General features: G+C 38.8%; 1 protein-coding gene across 9 annotated transcripts in view; it reads left to right on the forward strand.

Annotated features, from left to right (window-relative positions):
* arntl2 (aryl hydrocarbon receptor nuclear translocator-like 2) overlaps nt 1-21349 on the forward strand; it is a 28656-nt gene that overhangs the window by 3865 nt on the left and 3442 nt on the right. Inside the window, exons 4-21 of one of the 9 annotated variants that reach the window (XM_034685396.1) lie at nt 434-589; nt 1009-1101; nt 13763-13913; nt 14195-14209; nt 15679-15805; nt 15915-15968; nt 16047-16088; nt 16260-16417; nt 16629-16708; nt 17135-17227; nt 18051-18168; nt 18264-18413; nt 19506-19749; nt 19992-20098; nt 20212-20362; nt 20457-20527; nt 20664-20775; nt 20946-21036. In XM_034685396.1, the coding sequence (XP_034541287.1) occupies nt 434-589; nt 1009-1101; nt 13763-13913; nt 14195-14209; nt 15679-15805; nt 15915-15968; nt 16047-16088; nt 16260-16417; nt 16629-16708; nt 17135-17227; nt 18051-18168; nt 18264-18413; nt 19506-19749; nt 19992-20098; nt 20212-20362; nt 20457-20527; nt 20664-20775; nt 20946-21036 (2013 nt within the window). Of the gene's footprint in view, nt 1-433; nt 590-1008; nt 1102-5795; nt 6059-13762; nt 13914-14194; nt 14210-15675; nt 15806-15914; nt 16089-16259; nt 16418-16628; nt 16709-17134; nt 17228-18050; nt 18169-18263; nt 18414-19505; nt 19750-19991; nt 20099-20211; nt 20363-20456; nt 20528-20663; nt 20776-20945; nt 21037-21349 lie in introns of those variants that run through there. The other 8 variants (XM_034685397.1, XM_034685398.1, XM_034685402.1 and 5 more) reach the window with 8 other exon arrangements.

Here is a 21349-nt window from a genome sequence, read left to right on the forward strand (position 1 = left end):
ACACATACAAAAGTCATGGTAAACAGCAAACTCCAAAACCAGCAGAAGTGGCTACATTCCAGTGTCACGTGTGCTCTACGTGTGCTCACGATAGAGATTATTTTCAACACATAAATCGGCATCTGAGGCATAATGAAACTGTTCTATGTATGTTTCTAGGATGCTCATTTAAACTAATGTTTACAGTACATTCAACACACACAAAAACAGGAAACACAACCAACATTCATTGAAAGATTTTAAAGCCAATGTCGTCAGTACAGTTGATAGAGGAGTCCAAAAACAGATGGCCTGCTCTGTTCCAGTAGAGTGAATTAAGTTAATTTGTATGTTTATGTTTTGATATTTGTTCTTCTTGATGATTTATTGTTGGACAATGGCAATTTTAATTTGTCTAAAATATTTATTTTTATCTTTTTTTTTTATCATTCAGATTAATGCAGAGTTCTTGCAGATCACCACGAAACCACTGCAGTCAAATTTCATGTCGCAGCTGGACAACTTTTCACACAAGCTGATGCAGATCTTCAAGAGCAAAGGAGGAGTGAAGGTGCAAAGAATCAAAGATGTCCTGGCAAAAATAGATTTGGTTAGTAGAAATGCATATTACAGTTTTGTCTATATGGTAAGTAGCCTGAGCCTTATCCAAAATACTTGACAGTGTTTCCAATTCATTGACCTACTTCACTGGTGTGCAAGGCAACTATCAGTTCATTCGGGGCATTCAGGGGTATGTGCCCTGCTCAGTAATGCCTTGAAGATTCAATGCTCTAGTCTTCGTTAGGGGTAAAAGTTTTATCAACTTCATTTATTTATTTATTTATTTAATGTTTCTGGTCTCAAAATTAAGAATTAGATTTTGGATCGATGTAGTGGTATGATCCGTCTCTGATGTATCGATTCAAAGACACCCCTTGTTACACCCCTAGTCAACTTGCTCCCATCCCTGTGCCACTGTTGCTCCCATATTTAGCTAAATTCTGTGTTGATTCTTCACCCCTGCTTTAGTGTGACAACATCAACATCAGGAGTGAGTGCATCCTGAGAAGCCTTGTTATCTACCTCAATGAAGATCCTGACACCGTCTTCAAGGAATATCTGGTAAGTTAATACCAGTTTTCTTTTTTGTTTTTTTGAGTTTGAAATTACTGATAGGTGCAATAAGTTTTGGATTTGGTTTAGTAGTTTAGTCCTCAAGTACACTTTTGAGTTTGTCCAAAAGATCCTAATGAACCTGGATGGGCACAAGCTGAACACAAAGATACAGCAGCTGAAACTCTAGTTGTTTGCATGAGAGCTGAACACTTGTTGACACTTGTTTCCTTAACAGATCTTTTGGGAGTATTTTTGGTGGGGGGTTTTTTGCCTTCATTTTCAGCCCAGTCAATGACAATCCATAACCTACATTTGTGTTTCCCTTGACATTTTGGAACTGAGAATTGAAACTCAGAATTGACCAGGTTTCACAGAAGCAGGCAAGGGGCTGTTTACTGAACTGTTTGAATAACACGATGAACATATATGCAGCCATGGGGAATGGAGAGAGACATTATGTAATTGCTCCTCCCTAATGAACACTGATGGGGGTTTAAGATTGGATGGACAAAGTTTGCCCACTTTACCTCCCCATCCTAACTCTGAGTTTGACTACCATCCACACTTCTCAAGCGGCCATTCATCTCGAGTCAACTAGCACCTCCATTCCTCTCCTCCATGTCTAATTTCATCTCTCAACTCAGGATGAAATGGACTTGAACACGGTTCAATATATTGGAGTTTTCTTTGATCGTGAATGCCTAGTACTGTTTTCATGTTGCTGTTTTACATATTTAGTTACATTTAAAGGACATGTTCTTAAGAAAAAATCAGAGTCTTCGTCTGAATGATTAGTTTAAAAAAGAAAATGTTTTTGTTTGTTGCCAAAATGTGGTCCAAGGGAATTTTGCATTTGCTGCTTTTTATTTTTTCTGTAATACTAGTAGCTTTAAAGCTAATGGCAACACTACACTTATACAGGAATCAAATATGTTTTTGCAGTTTTCTCTGTGTGTGTCTTTGTGGCACTGGGAGAAATAGGATAGCTGGTTGTTCTTTTTTCCCCCAGTTACAGAGCAGTTATAGGAGAATCATTTCAAGCAAACGCTCCCTTTGAATTGTTCTTTAACAAAAGGTCTTGGTGTTTTTATAACAGTAAAACTGAGTTCATTGTGTTTTGTATTCAAGAAATTTGGGACATCTTTGTGTTTGGTTTCACGTAAAAATTGAGTTTTGGAGGAGTTTGATATTATGTAAAATTAACATCTTGGTGTTTGTTTTCATGTGAAATTGACATCTTGTTTGTTTTCATGTGATATTGACATCTTGGTGTTTGTTTTCATGTGATATTGAAATCTTGGTGTTTGTTTTCATGTGACATTGACATCTTGGTGTTTGTTTTCATGTGATATTGACATCTTGGTGTTTGTTTTCATGTGATATTGACATCAGGTGTTTGTTTTCATGTGATATTGACATCAGGTGTTTGTTTTCATGTGAAATTGACATCTTGGTGTTTGTTTTCATGTGATATTGACATCTTGGTGTTTGATTTCATGTGAAATTGACATCTTGGTGTTTGTTTTCATGTGATATTGACATCTTGGTGTTTGTTTTCATGTGATATTGACATCTTGGTGTCATGTGATATTGACATCTTGGTGTTTGTTTTCATGTAAAATTGACATCTTGGTGTTTGTTTTCATGTGAAATTTGTTGAATTGAGGATTTACTGTACTGCTTTAAAAATACCAGCCAGGTATTGTCTTATGTGTTTTTTTGGGATCAATCTAAGGGTGATTTTTTTATCTTGCTTAATATACAATTAATTACATTGGTTTGAGTTGGGCAAATGTAAATAAGTAAGTCTTAGTTATTTCAATAATATCATCTTGGCTGTATTTGTTAAAAATGAGTTGGGCAAATGTAAATAAATAACTCTTAGTTATTTCAATAATTTCACTTTGGCTTTATTTGTTAAAAATGAGTTGGGCAAATGTAAATAAGTAAGTCTTAGTTAATTCAATAATTTCATTTTGGCTTTATTTGTTAAAAATGAGTTGGACTAATTCATTTTTATTGTATTCCATGGATATACAAAGTTTGAGTTGGGGCTACATATATTGATTGGATGGAAATCCTGCCCTCAATAAAATTGAGTTCGTCTAATGAGTTATTTTTTTGAGTGATAGTGTGACGTAGTGTGAGCCTCCTAGCCAAGGTATGTGTTCCAGACATAGACTGTAAATAATATGGACGTAGTATCCGTGACGTCACCCATCTGTTTCTGAACGCTGTTTTGAAGCCAATCGGCAGCAGCAGCCATACTACTGCTCTCTCCCTAAGGTGAGGCGTGCAATCCTGATTGAGCTGGGAGGACCAGGGCAACTCTTCGGTTATCGGACTATGTGGCAAGTTCTCCAACAAAAACACAGGCTTTGTGTTAAACGTGATGTAGTAATGAGGCTATTGAAACAACTGAGTCCACGAGGAATGGCTTTGAGAACACGCAGAAGTCCAGGGTCATGTCCCCCGAGGTTACCTACTTTTTCCGGTTTGGTTAATGCCGTTATGTTTTCTGATTTGCCGTAGTGTTTTCTGAATTGCTGTAGTGTTTTCTGATTTGCCGTAGTGTTTTCTGATTTGCTGTAGTGTTTTCTGAATTGCTCCTCCATGACGACATCACGGAGCTGATGGATGTTAGAGACCTTGCGCTCCTCCACCTTCCGCTTGAGGAGGCCCCACAGATGCTCAATAGGGTTTAGGTCTGGAGACATGCTTGGCCACTCCATCACCTTCACCCTCAGTTTCTTTAGCAAGGAAGTGGCCGTCTTGGAGGTGTGTTTGGGGTCAATATCATGTTGGAATACTGTCCTGTGGCCCAGTTTTTGAAGGGAGGGGATCATGCTCTGCTTCAGTATGTCAGCATTCATTGTTCCCTCAATGAACTGTAGCTCCCCAGCAGCACTCATGCAGACCCAGACAATGACACTCCCACCACCATGCTTGACTGTAGGCAAAACACACTTGTCTTTGTACTCCTCACCTGGTTGCCGCCACCCACGCTTGACACCTTCTGAACCAAATAAGTTTATCGTGGTCTCATCAGACCACAAGACATGGTTCCAGTAATCCATGTCCTTAGTCTGCTGTCTTTAGTAAACTGTTTGCGGACTTTCTTGTGCCTCATCTTTAGAAAATATGAGGGATGTACTCACTTTTGTGAGATACTGTAGCATGGCCGTGGGAAGTAGGGGTGCTGAGGGTGCTGCAGCACCCACTGTTGGAAAAGGCATCACACATTTTTTGTCTGGATGCATAAATAAGTTGAAACAAATACATTAATTAAGACAAGAAATCAGTTTTTTTAAATTGTATTATTTTCTGAAAATGTAATGCCTGAGGATGATTTGAGAAATAATTATAGAAATTTTAAATAATTATTCATGTTAAAATAACCCAATGCATGGGCCCTGTGTGTGTGCCTGCTTAAAAACTGAACGTATTTGGATAAGTTCTGTTCAATGCGCTTTACTGTCTTTTGGGCCTGTTTTACCAGGTTTGGCTTGTATGCTCTTTGCTGTATAACGGGGTATGGAAGTTGCAATTTGTGAATTTATAATGAAAAGTTCTCTTGAAAGCTTTTATTCAAACCAGATAAATAGAAATAAAATGTATGTGCGCTATAGCCTATCAGTTGCATAAGTAACCTAAATGCAAAAAGAAAAAAAAATTGCACCTCTTACTACAGCACCCCCAACTTAAAGCCACTTCCCACGGCTCTGTACTGTAGTGTATATGCAACTCTCTACTGGCAGGCCTCCCTGCATGCACAGTTAAACCTCTGAAAATGATCCAGAACGCAGCAGCACGTCTGGTCTTCAACCAGCCTAAGACAGCTCATGTTACTCCCCTGCTCATCTCGCTACACTGGTTTCCAGTTGCAGCTCGCATCAGATACAAAACTCTAATCATGACTTACAAAGCAGTAACCAAAACCACTCCAGTTTACCTGGAACCCCTCATCCAGGTCTACTGCCCTTCTCGCCCGCTACGCTCAGCCTCTGAAAAGCACCTAGTGCTTCCAGCACTCAAGGCCTCAAAATAAAACTCACTAGCTTGACTCTTCTCTTCTGTTGCCCCTAAATGGTGGAATGAATTGGCCAACTCCATTCGATCTGCAGAGTCCCTCTCTACTTTCAAAAGACAGCTAAAGCCCCAGCTCTTTAGGAAGCACTATGCACTTAGCTAGACTGTTCTCCACTGTTGTCCCCATTGGCAGATCATGTCTTCCAGCTACAGTTGACTCGCACTGTCCTGCTCTACTCTGGGAATCTGTGTTCAGCTCTTGAGTGACCAAGCACTTGGGTCATTATTGTGCTGATGTTAATGGTTGATGAAGATAATGGAAGGTCTTAAATTGTTTGGTTGCTTCATTGTAGATGTTCCTTATTTAAAAAATAAAATTAAAAAAATCCTTATTTACTTTTGTGCATTGCCTTTACACTGCTTGGCATTACCTGCACCCAAATGGACTTGAAGCACTTTGTTACTGGTACTGATCTTGTTTCCTCTAGTTTAGATCTTTGCTTGTGTTGTGCTTGTTCTCGTATGTACGTCGCTTTGGATAAAAGCGTCTGCTAAATGACATTGTAACATTGTATATAGAAAAGCTTTTCTGGGAGCTTTTGAAGAGTACAGTGGTACCTCCGGTAGGGGGAGACTGTGTACCGTCCATAGACTGTAAAAAATAGGTACCGTCCTGTTTCTGCCTTCTCTACTGATTGCACCACAAACAGTCACTGCTATGCAGGTCTGTGTTCCCCTCTCCCCCTCTTCTATTCCAATCTAGCAAAACTGGGCAATTTCACAAATTTGACTTCTGTTTTGGAGCCCCCCATAACCCGACCTTTTCATCCATGCATCGGGGTCCCAGGCCTGATTGCACCGGCCGCGGCTCCAGCCATGTCGGCGAGGAAGGCAATGGCTGGCGACGGTGACCGAGCGGGCGACGAACCGGCAGGTAATTAAAATGATGTAAAAAGCTCTGAACCTGTATCAATCTAAACGCGAATCAAGTAAATGAAATTGGGGTGGTTGAATATAGAGGAAAACAGAGAAATCCAGTGTAGTGTTTGAGACAATTGTCACCGGTTGATCGAAACTTTGTTATTCAGAAACTAGGTCAGTAGATCAGTAGAGCAAACCTTTTCCGTGCCATTTATATAACATTGACTCTAAGCGACGTTTTATGATTAAAAAGTGCCAATCGAAGATACAGCAACTGTATGTCGGTTCACTTTTGGTGTGGCACTTAAATCCATGTAGCTAAAGCTGCATTTTCATTGTCTTCTTATGTTTACTGACATGGCTAACCCAAGCTAATGTTAGCTTAGCAGTTGTATCTTGGCTCGTTTGCTAAGGCAACTCTGCCGACTCCTTCTGTGTATCTGCAGCCCCTGACATTCAGTCACAGTCAATACGTTTGATTTTGAGAGTGCTGTACGACTCAACCGGTCTCTTGGTGTGTTAATCCACTATAAAGTCTTGATGCTATTTAGGCCGTAAACAGGTTAGCCAGACTAAACGGTCATCACCCCAGTGGTTGAGCCAGTTCCTAGTTAGACCATCCGAGATATCTAACACTGCTTCATCATTTTCCTCTTCTTAATGTACACACAGTCCTATCATGTCTTGTGTTTTTATAGCAGATATTTACTTGAAAATGATATAGTTCATTTAAAGAGCTATATGTTGTTGATGTAGATGTTATGCAATGGTATACACTTGCAATATTATTTTATTTTTATTTATTTGACAGGGGCCATGCAAATCAAAAAACTGTCAAGCCAGAGTTAGCTATAAGCTCATTTTCATCTGTGGTCCCTGGGTAGGAAGATGTAAACAAATGTAAATTACAAATAATAAAAAAACATACTAGCATTTAAAACAATACATAGGCTACTCAACACAGTCCATCACTAACAATGACACATTTAAAATTACATTTTATTGTCAATTCAATTTTCAATTCAAATTTGCTTTATTGGCATGAACAAAGAGATGTTAATGCCAAAGCACATAAATTCATACAATACATTATATATATTCACAATACACTACACTCACCTTTACATTAATCACACACCATATTCATTACATATTATATTCATCACATACATATCAACCATGTATTACATATATTACATATTTTATATGCATTAATGAACGATGGTGTCATCTATACAGCATATCTCAATGTCCTCACCCGATGCGGCACGCTCACAAAACCTCCACCCAAAATCAAACACCATGGGATGGTGCATCCCTCAGGCTGTGACAGGCAGACACATATTTAGCAGCCAGAGGAGCTGCTGACTCTTCCCCCAGGAGAACTGACCGTTTCTCTTCTGGGGTTAATGTTGGGAAGTTTGGTACCATTTTAGTAATTTCCCTGTAGTTGGAATCTCTTAGAAAAGAGAACTTGCTACAGTGGAGGAGGAAGTGCATCTCTGTCTCTATGTCCCCTGTAGAGCAGTGAGCACATAGACGCTCCTCTCTGGGCAGCCATGTCTGCCTGTATCTTCCTGTCTCTACAGCTAGCTGGTGGTCACTCCGCCTGTATTTGGTCAGGATACGTCTTTGTTTTGTATCTCTGACACTGCACAGATATTCAGATAATTTATAATCACGGTTTAGGGTCAAATAACAATTCATTCTACTTTGGGTCTTTGTTTGGTTTCTCCAGTGTTCTAAATACAGATCTTTGGAGTGCTTCGTGATGAGTTTAATTTGGTTGTGTTTTGGATCAGTGCTGATTGGAGTCTCTAATTTGATGCATTCAGATGATCACATAATTGTTTTTCCTTGAGCCATAATTTCAGTGTACTTTTAAAAACACTGAGGCTTGTACACTCTCTAATGTGGGTAGGAATTGAGTTCCATTTTCCTGCTGCTCTGACTGAAAATGCAGACTGTCCAAATGTTACAATGTTACAATGTCATTTAGCAGACGCTTTTATCCAAAGCGACGTACAAACGAGAACAAGAACAACACAAGCAAAGATCTAGACAAGAGGAAACAAGATCAGTACCAGTAACAAAGTGCTTCAAGTCAATTTGGGTGCAGGTACTGCCAAGCAGTGTAAAGGCAATGCACAAAAATAAGTAAGGAATTGTATTTTATTTTATTTTATTTTTTTCTCAAAATAAGGAACATCTTGCAGTCTTCCTACATTTAGCTGAACACTCTCCTCTTACTGATGCCCTGGACTCCCTCAGATTGTTCCTGCAGAGTAACACACATCGTTTAAGTGGTGGTGGGGCCTGATCATGAATTAATTTATACATCAGATACATATCTGCATAACAAAAAAACTGTCAAGGGTCATGAAGTTATATTTCGTAATGATTTTACAGTGGTGGTAGTTCCTTGGTTTTTTATCCATAGTTTTCAGTGATTGTTTGTAGAGGGTGCATAATGGTTTTAGAGTGGTTGCTCCAGCCTGAGACCAGCTCGTGACACAATAAGATAAATGAGAAAAAAATCATTGAGTGAATGTACAGTTTAGCAGCGGCTAAAGGTAATTTTGGGCAGGTGAGTTTGATGTTGATCTCTGTAGCTTTCAAAGATGTCGAAGCATTAAAAAACATGTGAACATCACTGTTTTTAAACAGAATTCAGGGGGAAAACACTAAAATTGCAATGTTTACTTCCTGCAATATGAAAAAATACAGGAAATGATTAGATTAGATTTAATTTATTGTCATTGGGCATGTCACAGGTGCAAGCAATGAAATATAGATTGCATCTAACCAGAATTGCTTTAGCAGTAAATTACATAAATAATACAGAATATACAGAGTTATGAATGATGAATAAATATGATATAATATGTGTCTACATGAGTGACTTTTGACTATTGCTACAGGCTATGACTGGTTATGGTATACATTAGACCAGGGGTTCCCAAAGTATGGGTCGGGACCCCCTTGAGGGTCATGAAACACAAATGGGGGTCTTGAGATGTCTTCCTGAATGTTTTTTTAAGATTTATCTAAAAATAGTACATTTTACCCATTATAGTAATAAAAATGATCGATACAAATAGTAGCTAAACTTGAAATAAAACCTTGAAAATAGAAAATGTAATGAGTTTTCTGCCTTTCTTTTTGCAAAATGAATCCTAAGTTTAGGGTTCGTGATCAGTTAATTATCAAAAGCATCAGTAGCAGTAGGTTAATTCATAAAGGCACAGGAAACACAGACACATGCTCATATAGGTAGGCTAATTTTCTGCAGACCAGCTAAATGAAGCCACATTAAATCACTTTGGGGGACAGTGGGGGTTGCAAGTCTTTGGCACCTATATTTTGGGGTATGCGGGCTGAAAAGTTTTGAAACCCCTGCATTAGACTATACATTACAGTAGTGCAAAGTGATTATAGGAGATTTACATTCTTTTTTTACATTATTTTTACAGTATGTACATTTCACAGTGTGTGCAGTATAAAATGAAACCATATAAATGTGTTTTCTATGAACATGGATATACCATCAGTATTGATTTCAGTTTAAAATGTGTCTACAGTCATGGCCAAAAGTTTTGAAAATGACAGAACTATTAATTTTCACAAAGTCTGCTGTTTCAGTTTTTATAATGGCAATTTGCATATACTCCAGAATGTTATGAGGAGTGATCAGCTCAACTGCAATTAATTGCAAAGTCCCTCTTTGCCTTGAAAATGAACTTTATCACCAAAAACACATTTCCACTGCATTTCAGCCCTGCCACAAAAGGACCAGCTAACATAATTTCAATGACACACAGGTGTCACACACATTAACACAGGTGTGGGTGTTGATGAGGACAAGGCTGGCGATCAATCTGTCATGACTGAGTGACTGGACACTTTAAAAGGAAGATGGTGCATGACACCATTGTTCCTCATCTGTTAGCCATGGTTACCTGCAAGGAAACACGTGCAGCCATCATTGCATTGCACAAAAAGGGCCTAACAGGGAAGTTTATAGCAGCGAGTAAGATTGCACCTCAGTCAACCGTCTATCGAATTATCAAGAACTTCAAGGAGAGAGGTTCAATTGTTGCCAAACAGGCTCCAGGGCACCCAAGAAAGTCCAGCAAGCGCCAGGACCGTCTCCTGAAGGGGTTACAGCTGCAGGATCGGGCCACCACCAGTGCAGAGCTTGCTCAGGAATGGCAGCAGGCAGGTGTGAGTGCGTCTGCACGCACAGTGAGGCGAAGACTTTTGGAGGAAGGCCTAGTGTCAAGGAGGGCAGCAAAGAAGCCACTTCTCTTCAGTAAAAACATCAGGGACAGACTGATAGTCTGCAGAAGGTACAGGGACTGGACTGCTGAGGACTGGGGTAAAGTCATTTTCTCTGATCAATCCCCTTTCCGATTGTTTGGGGCATCTGGAGGAAGGCTTGTTCGGAGAAGACGAGGTGAGCGCTACCATCAGTCCTGTCTCTTGCCAACAGTGAAGCATCCTGAGACCATTCATGTGTGGGGTTGCTTTTCGGTCAAGGGAGTGGGCTCTCTCACAATCTTGCCTAAAAACACAGCCATGAATAAAGAATGGTACCAGAACGTCCTCCGAGAGCAACTTCTCCCAACCATCCAAGGGCAGTTTGGTGATGAAGAATGCCTTTTCCAGCATGATGGAGCACCTTGCCATAAAGCAAAAGTCATAACAAAATGGCTCGGGGAACAAAACATTAAGATTTTGGGCCCTTGGCCAGGAAACTCCCCAGATCTTAATCCCATTGAGAACTTGTGGTCAATCCTCAAGAGGTGGGTGGACAATCAAAAACCCACAAATTCTGACAAACTCCAAGCATTGATTATGCAAGAATGGACTGCCATCAGTCAGGATTTGGTCCAGAAGTTGATTGACAGCATGCCAGGGAGAATTGCAGAGGTCTTGAAAAAGAAGGGTCAACACTGCAAATATTGACTTATTGCATGAATTCTGTGTAATTCTCAATAAAAGCTTTTGATACTTATAAAATGCTTCTAATTGTATTTCATTATACCATAGAAACATCTGACAAAAACACCTAAAAACCCTGAAGCAGCAGACTTTGTGTAAGTGTAATATTTGTGTCATTCTCAAAACTTTTGGCCATGACTGTATGTCGACCCAATTCAGCCTTTATCTGTAAATCTGACACTACGCCGCCACAATATGAAAAAAAAAAGTGGTATGCGATGACGTTGTTCAGTTATGTGATATTAAGAAGTGTGGTAAATAAACAAATATTAAACAGTGTATATCAGCTAAAGTAACTCAGTTTCAGTGTATCCACTCTTCCTCATGTTTTACACATTATTGTGTTTGCAACATGTTTCTCAAAGATGTATTGAAAAAGTATTTTCTTTGTCACTTAATTTTAACCAATTAAACTGAGGTTAGCTGACAGCTGGCTAAAGTTTCATTTGACTGCATCAAAACGTTAAAAAGTGTAAAAGTATGGTGATAATACCCAGGCCTCCATGTAACGGGTACATGCTGTGATAAAGTAGGAGCTAAGCTATGTTTATTGCTAACGCTCACAATGTGATATTGACAAATTTGTGATTTATTGTGCAAATGACTTGATAATTGTATGTGTAAAGACACCAGCCATCAACTGAGGCACATTATAAATAAAGGTATATATCACATCTGAATATTAGATCTTGATTCATGAGATGTATCCAGTCAGCATCTTTCCTTTAAACCTTAGAGTAAAAATATGTACAGTTTAGCTAAGAACATATTTATGTGCCAATCGACGTGTGCTCTCAATTTGAAAGCTCTTGTTTAACTTTGTTCCCCTATTTAAGAAACATTTCTGTCACAGTTGGTTTAATGCTGTCTCCCTGGTATCTTGTAACTTGGATTAAATGTAGGGGAGAACGGGGTTGGTTGTCACACTTTTTACTATTTTGATGATTGCTCATCAAAACATTTTTCAATAGTCATTCCTACATTAAATTGAAGCTTAAGGTGTTGGCTTGAAATGCGTATCCATCTGATTTTCCAACTCATTGTAACAAAGAGGCAATTAACTATCAAAGACACTCTGACACATTGTGACAACCAACCCCATCATGGGGATTATTGTCACACACTGTGGGGTTGGTTGTCACAATGGTATTTCAATGGGAAAAATCATTGAAAAAAGGCAAGAAGGCAGAACAAAATTTCAAAGTTTAATTGCACTGACAAGTGATAGGCCTACATAACTTAATGCATTTTAACATAAAATGAGCAAGGACCATGAACAGGAAACACATCTTTAGGCCAGCCTATATAGCAACATAAAGAACACAACATATAGGCCTAATGAGTTACAGTGATGGCAAATGTAGGGTCTGCACACTCAAACTAATTTCACCATGCATGATTTTGCCAACATAGGGGTTGGTTGTTACATGTGACGACCAACCCCAACTGGATTTTTTTGCTAGCATCAAGGCTAACAACCATCTAACAACTACTTAGCTGGCTAATAAAAATCTAAACTATAGCTTTCCCCTCACACTTTGTAAGGGTAACACTTGTTTTTTTATAAACCCATCGTTTAAAAGCCTAGAGGAAAAATACTGAGGAGCTAAATATTTACAATTTGACATGAAAAACACAAAAAGTCCTCTCACCTCAAGTTCAGCTGTCTTACTCCAGAGAAGACTATGTACGTGAGCTCTGATCCTAATTCTGAAAATTTCCATACCCCAATTTGAGAGACTTTGCCCTCTGGTGGCGAGATATAACGAGTGTGCCAACCAACCTGTGTGACAACCAACCCCGTTCTCCCCTAAACCATGTCACAAAGCCAACATTTCAAACGACACAGTAAAGTCATAAACCTTTGTGATAGAACTGGCTGTAGCAGTTGTGATCACCATAGACCTCACTGAGTTGAGGCTGGAAAAAGTGTTAATAATAGGGGCTGCTCATGCTGCTGCTTGCTAATGATAGCATTGTATCACATGATTTTATCATGAGGTCTAACAGGTGAAATTACTCCTTCACATTAGTCCATATTACCTGATTTCTCAGGTGGAGACTGAACGTTGTTGCTCCCTCACCTGAGCCAACCAACACTACCTGACCAGCTACCTAGGCTAACCTTCCTCTCATTAAAGGTAAAAGTCCATGTCTGAGACTCGAAGGATTGAAGACTCTGGGCACAGTTAACAGAAAAACCACAGCAAAACCTCCATAAACCGGATTACAAGCTTTTAACCAGGCCACTGACTGGTTTGCATGACATTTTCAGTGATCCAGGGTGCTGCAGATCAGTGCGCTCAGATATTTCACATTAAGGTTGTTCACCCGGCATCTTGCTGCACGTTTGTGCAGAGATGTGGACTTTAGGGTGCCGTTGGCCTGACGGCATGTCTTCCCCCACTCTCTGCTCCCAATATTTCCTCCCCTTCTTCAGTTGTCCTATAAAATAAAGGCACAAATGCCAAGAAAAACATAACAAAAAAAAAAGAGAGAGATGTGGAAATTCTTTTGAGTCCTTAAGAGAATAATCACAGTGAAACTGTCAGAACACAACTTCATTTTCTGTTGCACTGCTTTGTTTACCGTACCCCTGCTCTCGCTCCACTTTTATCTCTAATTGACTGATATTTGTTAATACCACATGCTTTAAAATGATAAAGTATTAAACATTTTGAAAACCTTGCATGATATAACTGTGCTTCATCAGCTAGCCAACTTGCCTGAAGATGAGAAACACCCGACCAAAAGTACAGATGAGCTGAATGTTGCTATCAGAGCAACCTGGGCTTCAATAACACCTCAGCTGTGCCAAAGGCTGATCGCCTCCATGCCACGCCACATTGATGCAATAATTTGTGGTAAAGGAGACCCAACTATGTACTGAGTGTATAAATGAACATATTCTTCAGAAGTTGGTCATTTTTGTATTTTAAATTCCTTTTTTGATTGATCTTAAGACGTATTCTTATTATTTTTAGGTACTAGATTTCCGATTTTCATGAGCTGTAAACCTAATCTTCAAAATTAAAACAAAAAAGTCTTGACATATTTAATTTTACATGTAATGATTACAGAATATGTGAAAGGTTTTAATTTAATTATATATCTAAATGTATATGTATTTTTTCCTTTTTTTCAGATGCACTTTCATGGTGTAAGTTTTTTGAGTTATGCATTTATTTACAACTCACATTAAATCTGGTCTCATTCAACAACCATTCTTAGGAAGAAATGACTTCTCAAAACAAACATGCACAATTTTTTAGAAGATTTTTTGACATTCATCAATGTTTTCTTAGCCATGACCTGTTCTGAGCATCTTCTTCTTGATGAATGAGGCCCACTGTTTGCTACGGTGCTAACATTATTTATATTTGAGGAGTGGTGTGAATTACACCCCACCCTAAGATGGCAAAAACTATCCACAACATGACCCAATACAATCACAAATACACTTTAAACATTCTAAACCATGGGATTTATTGTTACATGACAAACAAAACTAAACAAGAACAAAGATTAACAAAAGAATAAATTATATGCAACACAACAGGAGCACAACAATCCCTGTGTGAAAGGCAGCAGACTCAGCTGTCCCTACTCCTACTGCCTCTGATCCTCTGAGGGCAGCAGTGGACTTTGATACACTTCAGAGCAGGAGAACCTCCTTAGGTAATCATTGGTTTCACCTTCAGGGTCAAACACCTGAAAAAAGGAACATACAATGCAAAAATACAGCCGTCACTACCCAACCTTAAAACAATGGAAAAATCATGCCCCACAATTATGCACTACAAATTCAATATGGCACAAGAGAGGGAGGCATTCTTGCTGCCTCTCAAATAGATGTTTGTGCTTTGGTAATTAAGTCTTTATCTAATCCTTGTTTATGATTTAGTTGTCTGTGTTTATGATGATATGAAATCCCATGGCTAAGTCTTTCAAAGTGTTTTTGATGTATTTATTAAGGGTCATTGTGTGGATAGCTCCAGAAAGAATAAAGAGACCACTGCAAGACTCTGTTTCTCCCTGCTTCTACTAGCTGTAGGCTTGTGTTTAGATAAAATGAATGTGTTTTTTTTTCATTACATACATAATTTTTCCATTCTCTTAACCAGTATTTCACATTGCTGTTGGGTAATGTTATGCCAAGTGGTCGACTGATATTGATTTGTTAATGGCTGATGCCAATAATTAACAGTTTGGCCACTAAAAAGAGTCTATATCTTGTTTTTTAGTTGTTTTGCTTTTTAGAAATGCAATTAAATAATATAATCGATGATTTCATGCACATTACAATTTAATAAGCATCCTAGCCAGTGACATGTTTTAGATTTTTTCTTTAGTTAATTAATGATAAACAAAAATATATTCCATTGGTCTGTCTCTAATTATGCCACCATTGACTGAACAATTCAAGCAGCTCGCCCATGTTTGATGACCCATCAGTTGATACCCTAATAAATACCTCATTAAGTAGAATGAGGAGTCGCTGCGTTGAAGTTCAGAAGAGTCAACTTTATGAAAGTAGAGAATTTAACTTGTGGAGAAATTTGGAGTGGCCTTCAAAAGACAACCCTAACTTCATTCAATCAGTTCACTGTGTCTCTTGTTTTTCAGAAGATGTACTTGAGGTTGAGGAAGATCAATGCGATTCCATGTCTTTGTCCAGCATGATGACCCCGTCCTCAGCCTGCATGTCCCTGAACATGGAAATGCCCCGGAAACGCAAGGGCAGCATGGACAACCAGTAAGTAGTTTAATGTGTATTAGCTTTTATTTGGTTTTGATTTAATCTTTATTGACTAAATTTAGTGACCTTAGTTATTGCTAATGATGGTGATCTGTTTTTTTCCTAGAGATGCAAAATCTGCTTCCTTCACTGATGCAGATATGGAGGACGACCAAAACGGGTACTGTATGCTGACCTGTGTGGTTTGTGCTATCTGTGTATTCAAAGACATTTTGAATGTGTTCTTTCTGCTCTACAGGTCAGATGGAGACGACCAACATGTCAAAATCAAATGCTTCAGGTAGGCTGAATTTGGTTGCCCCCATTTATAAGATTTCTACCTTCTGGATACATAACCATCAATCTAAAAGTGTTAGATTTTTAAGTCCTCTTCAGAAATTATACATTTCATAGATGAAGACGTCTCAAAGATTGAAATAAGATAACTCCTTATGATTTAATGCCTCTGCAGGGAACCTCACAGCCAAATTGAGAAGAGAAGACGGGACAAAATGAACCATCTCATTGACAAACTGTCAGCCATGATCCCCACCTGTAACCCCATGTCAAGAAAGCTGGACAAACTCACTGTGCTCAGAATGGCAGTGCAGCACCTCAAATCTCTTAAAGGTACCACGTCAAGGAATGACCACTCAACTTTATACCTTTTGATGCATGCAGTAAAAAGCACAAGTTACATTGTCAAGCGTGATCTAACATAATTCCCCAGCTTTACATGACATCTGTTATAATCTGGGTTCTGTCTTTAAAAGTAATATCTAAGAATGTTCTCTAGAAGACTTACTCTGAACCTTTGTAATGGTTTTGTTGGTGTTTTTAGGTTCGGGAACATCTTTATCTGAAGCTAACTACAAACCGTCATTCCTTCCCGACGAGGAGCTCAAACACCTTGTCCTCAAGGTAAAGCTATCTATCTGTAAAATCACAATAAGGCTGTGGACTGAAACTGTACTTGAATACTTTTATCATTGAGAATAATCTGTGTCATAATCTTTGGTCTAGTCGCTCAAAGACATCTGGAACAGTTAATTTATTCCGAGGTCATGTTGTCTCAAACTTTATGCAATGACGTGTCGATCTGAAAAGAAAGAACACATTGATTTGAAGTCAGTGGCTGTTTTTCTGTCTAGTTTATGTCAATGAGCAGAAAACAACAAGCTTTATCTCATTGATATTTACATATTTCTGATGCAGCTTATAAATGTTTTTGAATGAACTGCATGAATAAATGTAAGAGATCTACTCAATGACTTTGCTTTTCTCTTCACTTTGTCATCATGTTGGTTCCCCCTGTTTTCCCTCTCTTTTTTTCCCCTCTTTGTACAGGCTGCAGATGGGTTCCTGTTTGTAGTGGGCTGTGATCGTGGGAAAATAGTTTTTGTCTCAGAGTCCGTCACGAAGATATTAAATTATAGTCGGGTAACACTTTTACATTTGTTACTTTATCTGAAGCATTTTTGGTTCATGCGACCCTGGACACACCAGATGGGTTACATTGTCTTGGCAACGTATTAAGGATCAAAAGGAACCCTGCAAAAAAAGACATGGTGACTTTAATAGATTAACACTTATTCCACCATTGTTATTTACACTGTGCCGTCAGTCAGCTGCTCTGCTGTGGCTGCTCCGTTTGTCTCCACTAAATTTTCTCTCGCCTCTTCACCTCTCTGATTGTTCTCATTGTGATCCATTTCTTCAATATTGTTGTTCTACGCAGGGAAACTTTAGAGGAGATGATTGCAACAGCCATAGCGGAGCAGCTGACTGACATCAGATGTAAACAACAAATGTGAAGTCCAAGTGAATTTCTTCAATTCAATTTTCTCAAAATGTAGAAATCTCTTGTTATTTTTTTAAAGGAATAACAGTGTTAATCTTATAAATCCAGAATGTCCGATTATGTGGAGTTCCTTTAAAACACACCAGCATGAGTGTGTGTTTAGGTGTTTTACACATTAGTCAGTGTTTGCACAGATTTGACCTGATTTCATAGAAGACAATACGTGACTGATGTTTAGATTTGACTTTTGACTAAATTTAAATAATAGCGGGTAAATATTGACAGTAAATCAATGACCTTCGAGTATTTCAGTTGTTCTGGTTGTGGACCAGTGGATCTGGTGCATTCTGGGATCAACATTTTTCAGTGATGAACATTATTGAAGATGCATTGTGTCTTTTTTATCATCAGCACCAGAGCCATTTCTAGCTCCGTCTGACAGGCTGTCTGTTTCTCCTACAGGCGGAGCTGATTGGACAGAGCCTGTTTGACTACATACACCAAAAAGACATGGGGAAGGTGAAGGAGCAGCTGTCGGCTTCCGAATTGTACCCTCGTGAACGACTAATAGATGCTAAAAGTAAAACAATCTTCCATAGCTGCGTGTGCACATAAGGGTGTTGTTTGGTTATGTGGTGTGCAAGAGCAGATTTAATTCCCCTGTACTGTCTTTAGCCGGTCTGCAGGTCCAGGCTGACCTCCCTGTCGGAGCAGCAAGGTTGTGTTCAGGCACACGGCGCTCGTTCTTCTGCCGCATGAAGTACAACAAAATTTCAGTCAAAGTTGAGGACAAAGAATTCCAATCCAACTCGTCCAAAAAGAAAGGTAGGGAAACAATCCAAAAGATTCTCAGCAAGTGTGTTTCCTACTACCACGAAGTTCTGTCTATATATCTTCATATTTTGTTTTAATTATGATTATGCCTTTATAGCTCATGAAAATCAGAAATTTAGTATCTTCAATTATCAGAATATTTTAGATTTAAAGATCAACCAGAAAAAGGATTTACAATACAATAATATCAAACTCTTGCATGTCAGTGCACAGTGGGTCTTGATGCACAGACACCAGCCTCAATCCAAATATAATGGACATTTATATTAGGAGTTTTCTGATATGCAATAACATGGGGAAAAAATTTCAGGTTAAAAGGTCTACATGAGTGTCTTCTCAGTCTGCCTCCACCATCTGTGGTTGCATTATTCTATTATCAATTTGCCATAATTTTAAAGCATGTAAGAGATAATTTCATAGATAGCCATAGACTGCACGTCTTTCAATGTAGACTTCCACTGAGAGGAACATATTAGACTATTTAGGAACTAAATTAGGAACTCAATTTATACCGTCATACCAGCTTGATCATCACTGAAAATGTCCTGGAAATGTCCTGGAAAATGATCTCTGGAAAAGAGTGGGAACCCTGATAATAGTAATGAGTATTTTCTGACTTAAGCTCAGGGTAACCAGATCTTTTAGATAACCATAAACTAAAAGGTAACCTAGATGCTATCAGCACACGTGTGTATAAAAATTTGACTGTAATTTTGGGACATGAGAGTTCTGAGATGAGGATGAGAAGCTGTTCGAAAAGATTTGAGGGTCACTGATGTTGACAATCAGGGCTGATTTCAGTTTTAAAGATAAGAAATAGCTGATAGCCGATTCCAATTCTATTTCTAAATCATAACTGAACTCAAAATGTCCCATAACAATGTTTTTCTTTTTTTGTATTGGACGATTGACATGCTCCTCTACTTATGTTCAGATGTAAAGAATTGTGTTGATAGCATGCAGACATACAGAAAAAATACTCTTAAAAATCTCTGTTATAATGAACTGTTGGTTTCAGTTTTTCTTCTTTGAATGCTAATGTTTTTGTTTGTCCTGTGTTTTTGTGTCCACATGTACCTACAGAAGTGCAGAAGTACTGCACCGTCCACTGCACAGGCTACATGCGCAGTTGGGCCACCAGCCAGCTGGGAGTAGAGGGGGAGGGGGAAGCAGACAAGCAGGATAGCTCCCACTTCAGCTGCCTGGTGGCAGTGGGGCGCATCCACTCCCACTCATCTCCCCAGGTTAATGGAGAAGTCCGAGTTAAAGCAACAGAATTCACCACGCGTTATGCCATGGACGGAAAATTCACCTTTGTTGATCAAAGGTAGAATTGTGTATCAATTAAGGGGCTTTAAAGGGTTGTACTGTATTGATGCATGACTTAATTCAACTGATGGTTGATGTTGTAGAATTTTCAGGTTGTCTCATTAACATGTTGAATTCTTTGAAATAAAGCCTGTCTTATTAACCAATGTCAAAGCCAAAAAACTATCCTAACCACACAGTACATTCATACTCATGATGTACTAGTTTGCACTCAAACATAACTGTTTCCTTCTTCCACAGAGCAACAACCATTCTTGGTTATCTGCCCCAAGAATTACTCGGGACATCATGCTATGAATACTTCCATCAAGATGACTTACCACATTTAGCTGACAGGCATAGAAAAGGTCACAAACCAACCTTTATTACTTCCAATCAATCATGTATCCTTTATCATTTTATTCAGTGTCTGTTGATGATTCAGCATACTTATACCATGTTAAATCACTTTCTCTCATAGTGCTGCGAAGTAAAGAGAAGATCGAGACAAACTGCTATAAGTTCAAAACAAAACATGGATCTTTCGTCACTCTGCAAAGTCAGTGGTTTAGTTTTGTTAATCCCTGGACCAAAGAAGTAGAATACATAGTGTCAACTAACACAGTTATATCGTAAGTAGAAGCTTTAAACTTTTTTTTGCATCTCCTGCATATCTATCGGAAAGCATTATACAAAGGCTTTACCTCTTTCTCATCCCATGTCAAGGCATGATCTCAGTCGAACCAGTCGGTCGGGAAACAAGTCTGAGCTGTCGAGCAACTCCAAGACACATGAAGGTTAGTTCATTCTTTAAAGATATATAACATGTCTTTGTATGAAGTCTACTCCATACTGTATCATCACATCACTGATGCACTGTGATACTTCAGAATGCAGATATTCAGTTTCCTGTCACTCTTTTTCTGTTTGAAGACGGAAAGAAGTCCTTTCCAGTCATACCAGGCGTCTCCACTGCACCTGGAGCCATGATTTATGCTGGAAGCATAGGGACCCAGATTGCAAATGAGCTCCTGGATTTTAACAGGTCTGCCCACACAGCAGAAAACGTCCATTTTATGTTTGTAACAGAGACCTGTGTGTGTGATGGATAGTGTGTTTTTTCTTCTTAATGCAGCATTGTTTTCTATGGTACTGTATCTTTGATTAACAGTTGTTTTTAGATGTGATCTTAAATCTATTTCTGTGTCTCTTCAGGATGAACTCATCCCCCTCTAGTGGTAATACCAGCCCGTTCAGTTTACCACCAGATAAATGTGCACAAACTCACAATCAAAACAGCAACAATGTAAGTATTAATGTTTGCATCTTGACTTCTATCATAAGTGCATCTGTTCAAGTCACTTAGTTTAAGGGTGTGTGGAGGTTTTCACGTCACCAAAGGCCTTAGTGCCTATGCCCCGTGCTTGATGAAGAAAGTATCCAACGCCAGCTGACTTTTTACAATTAACTTATGTCTGTCAGTCCAAATGTCACTCAATCAGCTGTAACACTTAGTGCTCATTGAATTAGCAGCATAGTGCACTTTTGGTTTGCATTAACCCCAAAATGTTCACATTCAAAGTGCCATCATGTGGCCATCAGCTGTAACTGCAATAATT

This window comes from Notolabrus celidotus, chromosome 6 (genome assembly GCF_009762535.1).
Source record: "Notolabrus celidotus isolate fNotCel1 chromosome 6, fNotCel1.pri, whole genome shotgun sequence".
NCBI classification, from domain to species: domain Eukaryota; kingdom Metazoa; phylum Chordata; class Actinopteri; order Labriformes; family Labridae; genus Notolabrus; species Notolabrus celidotus.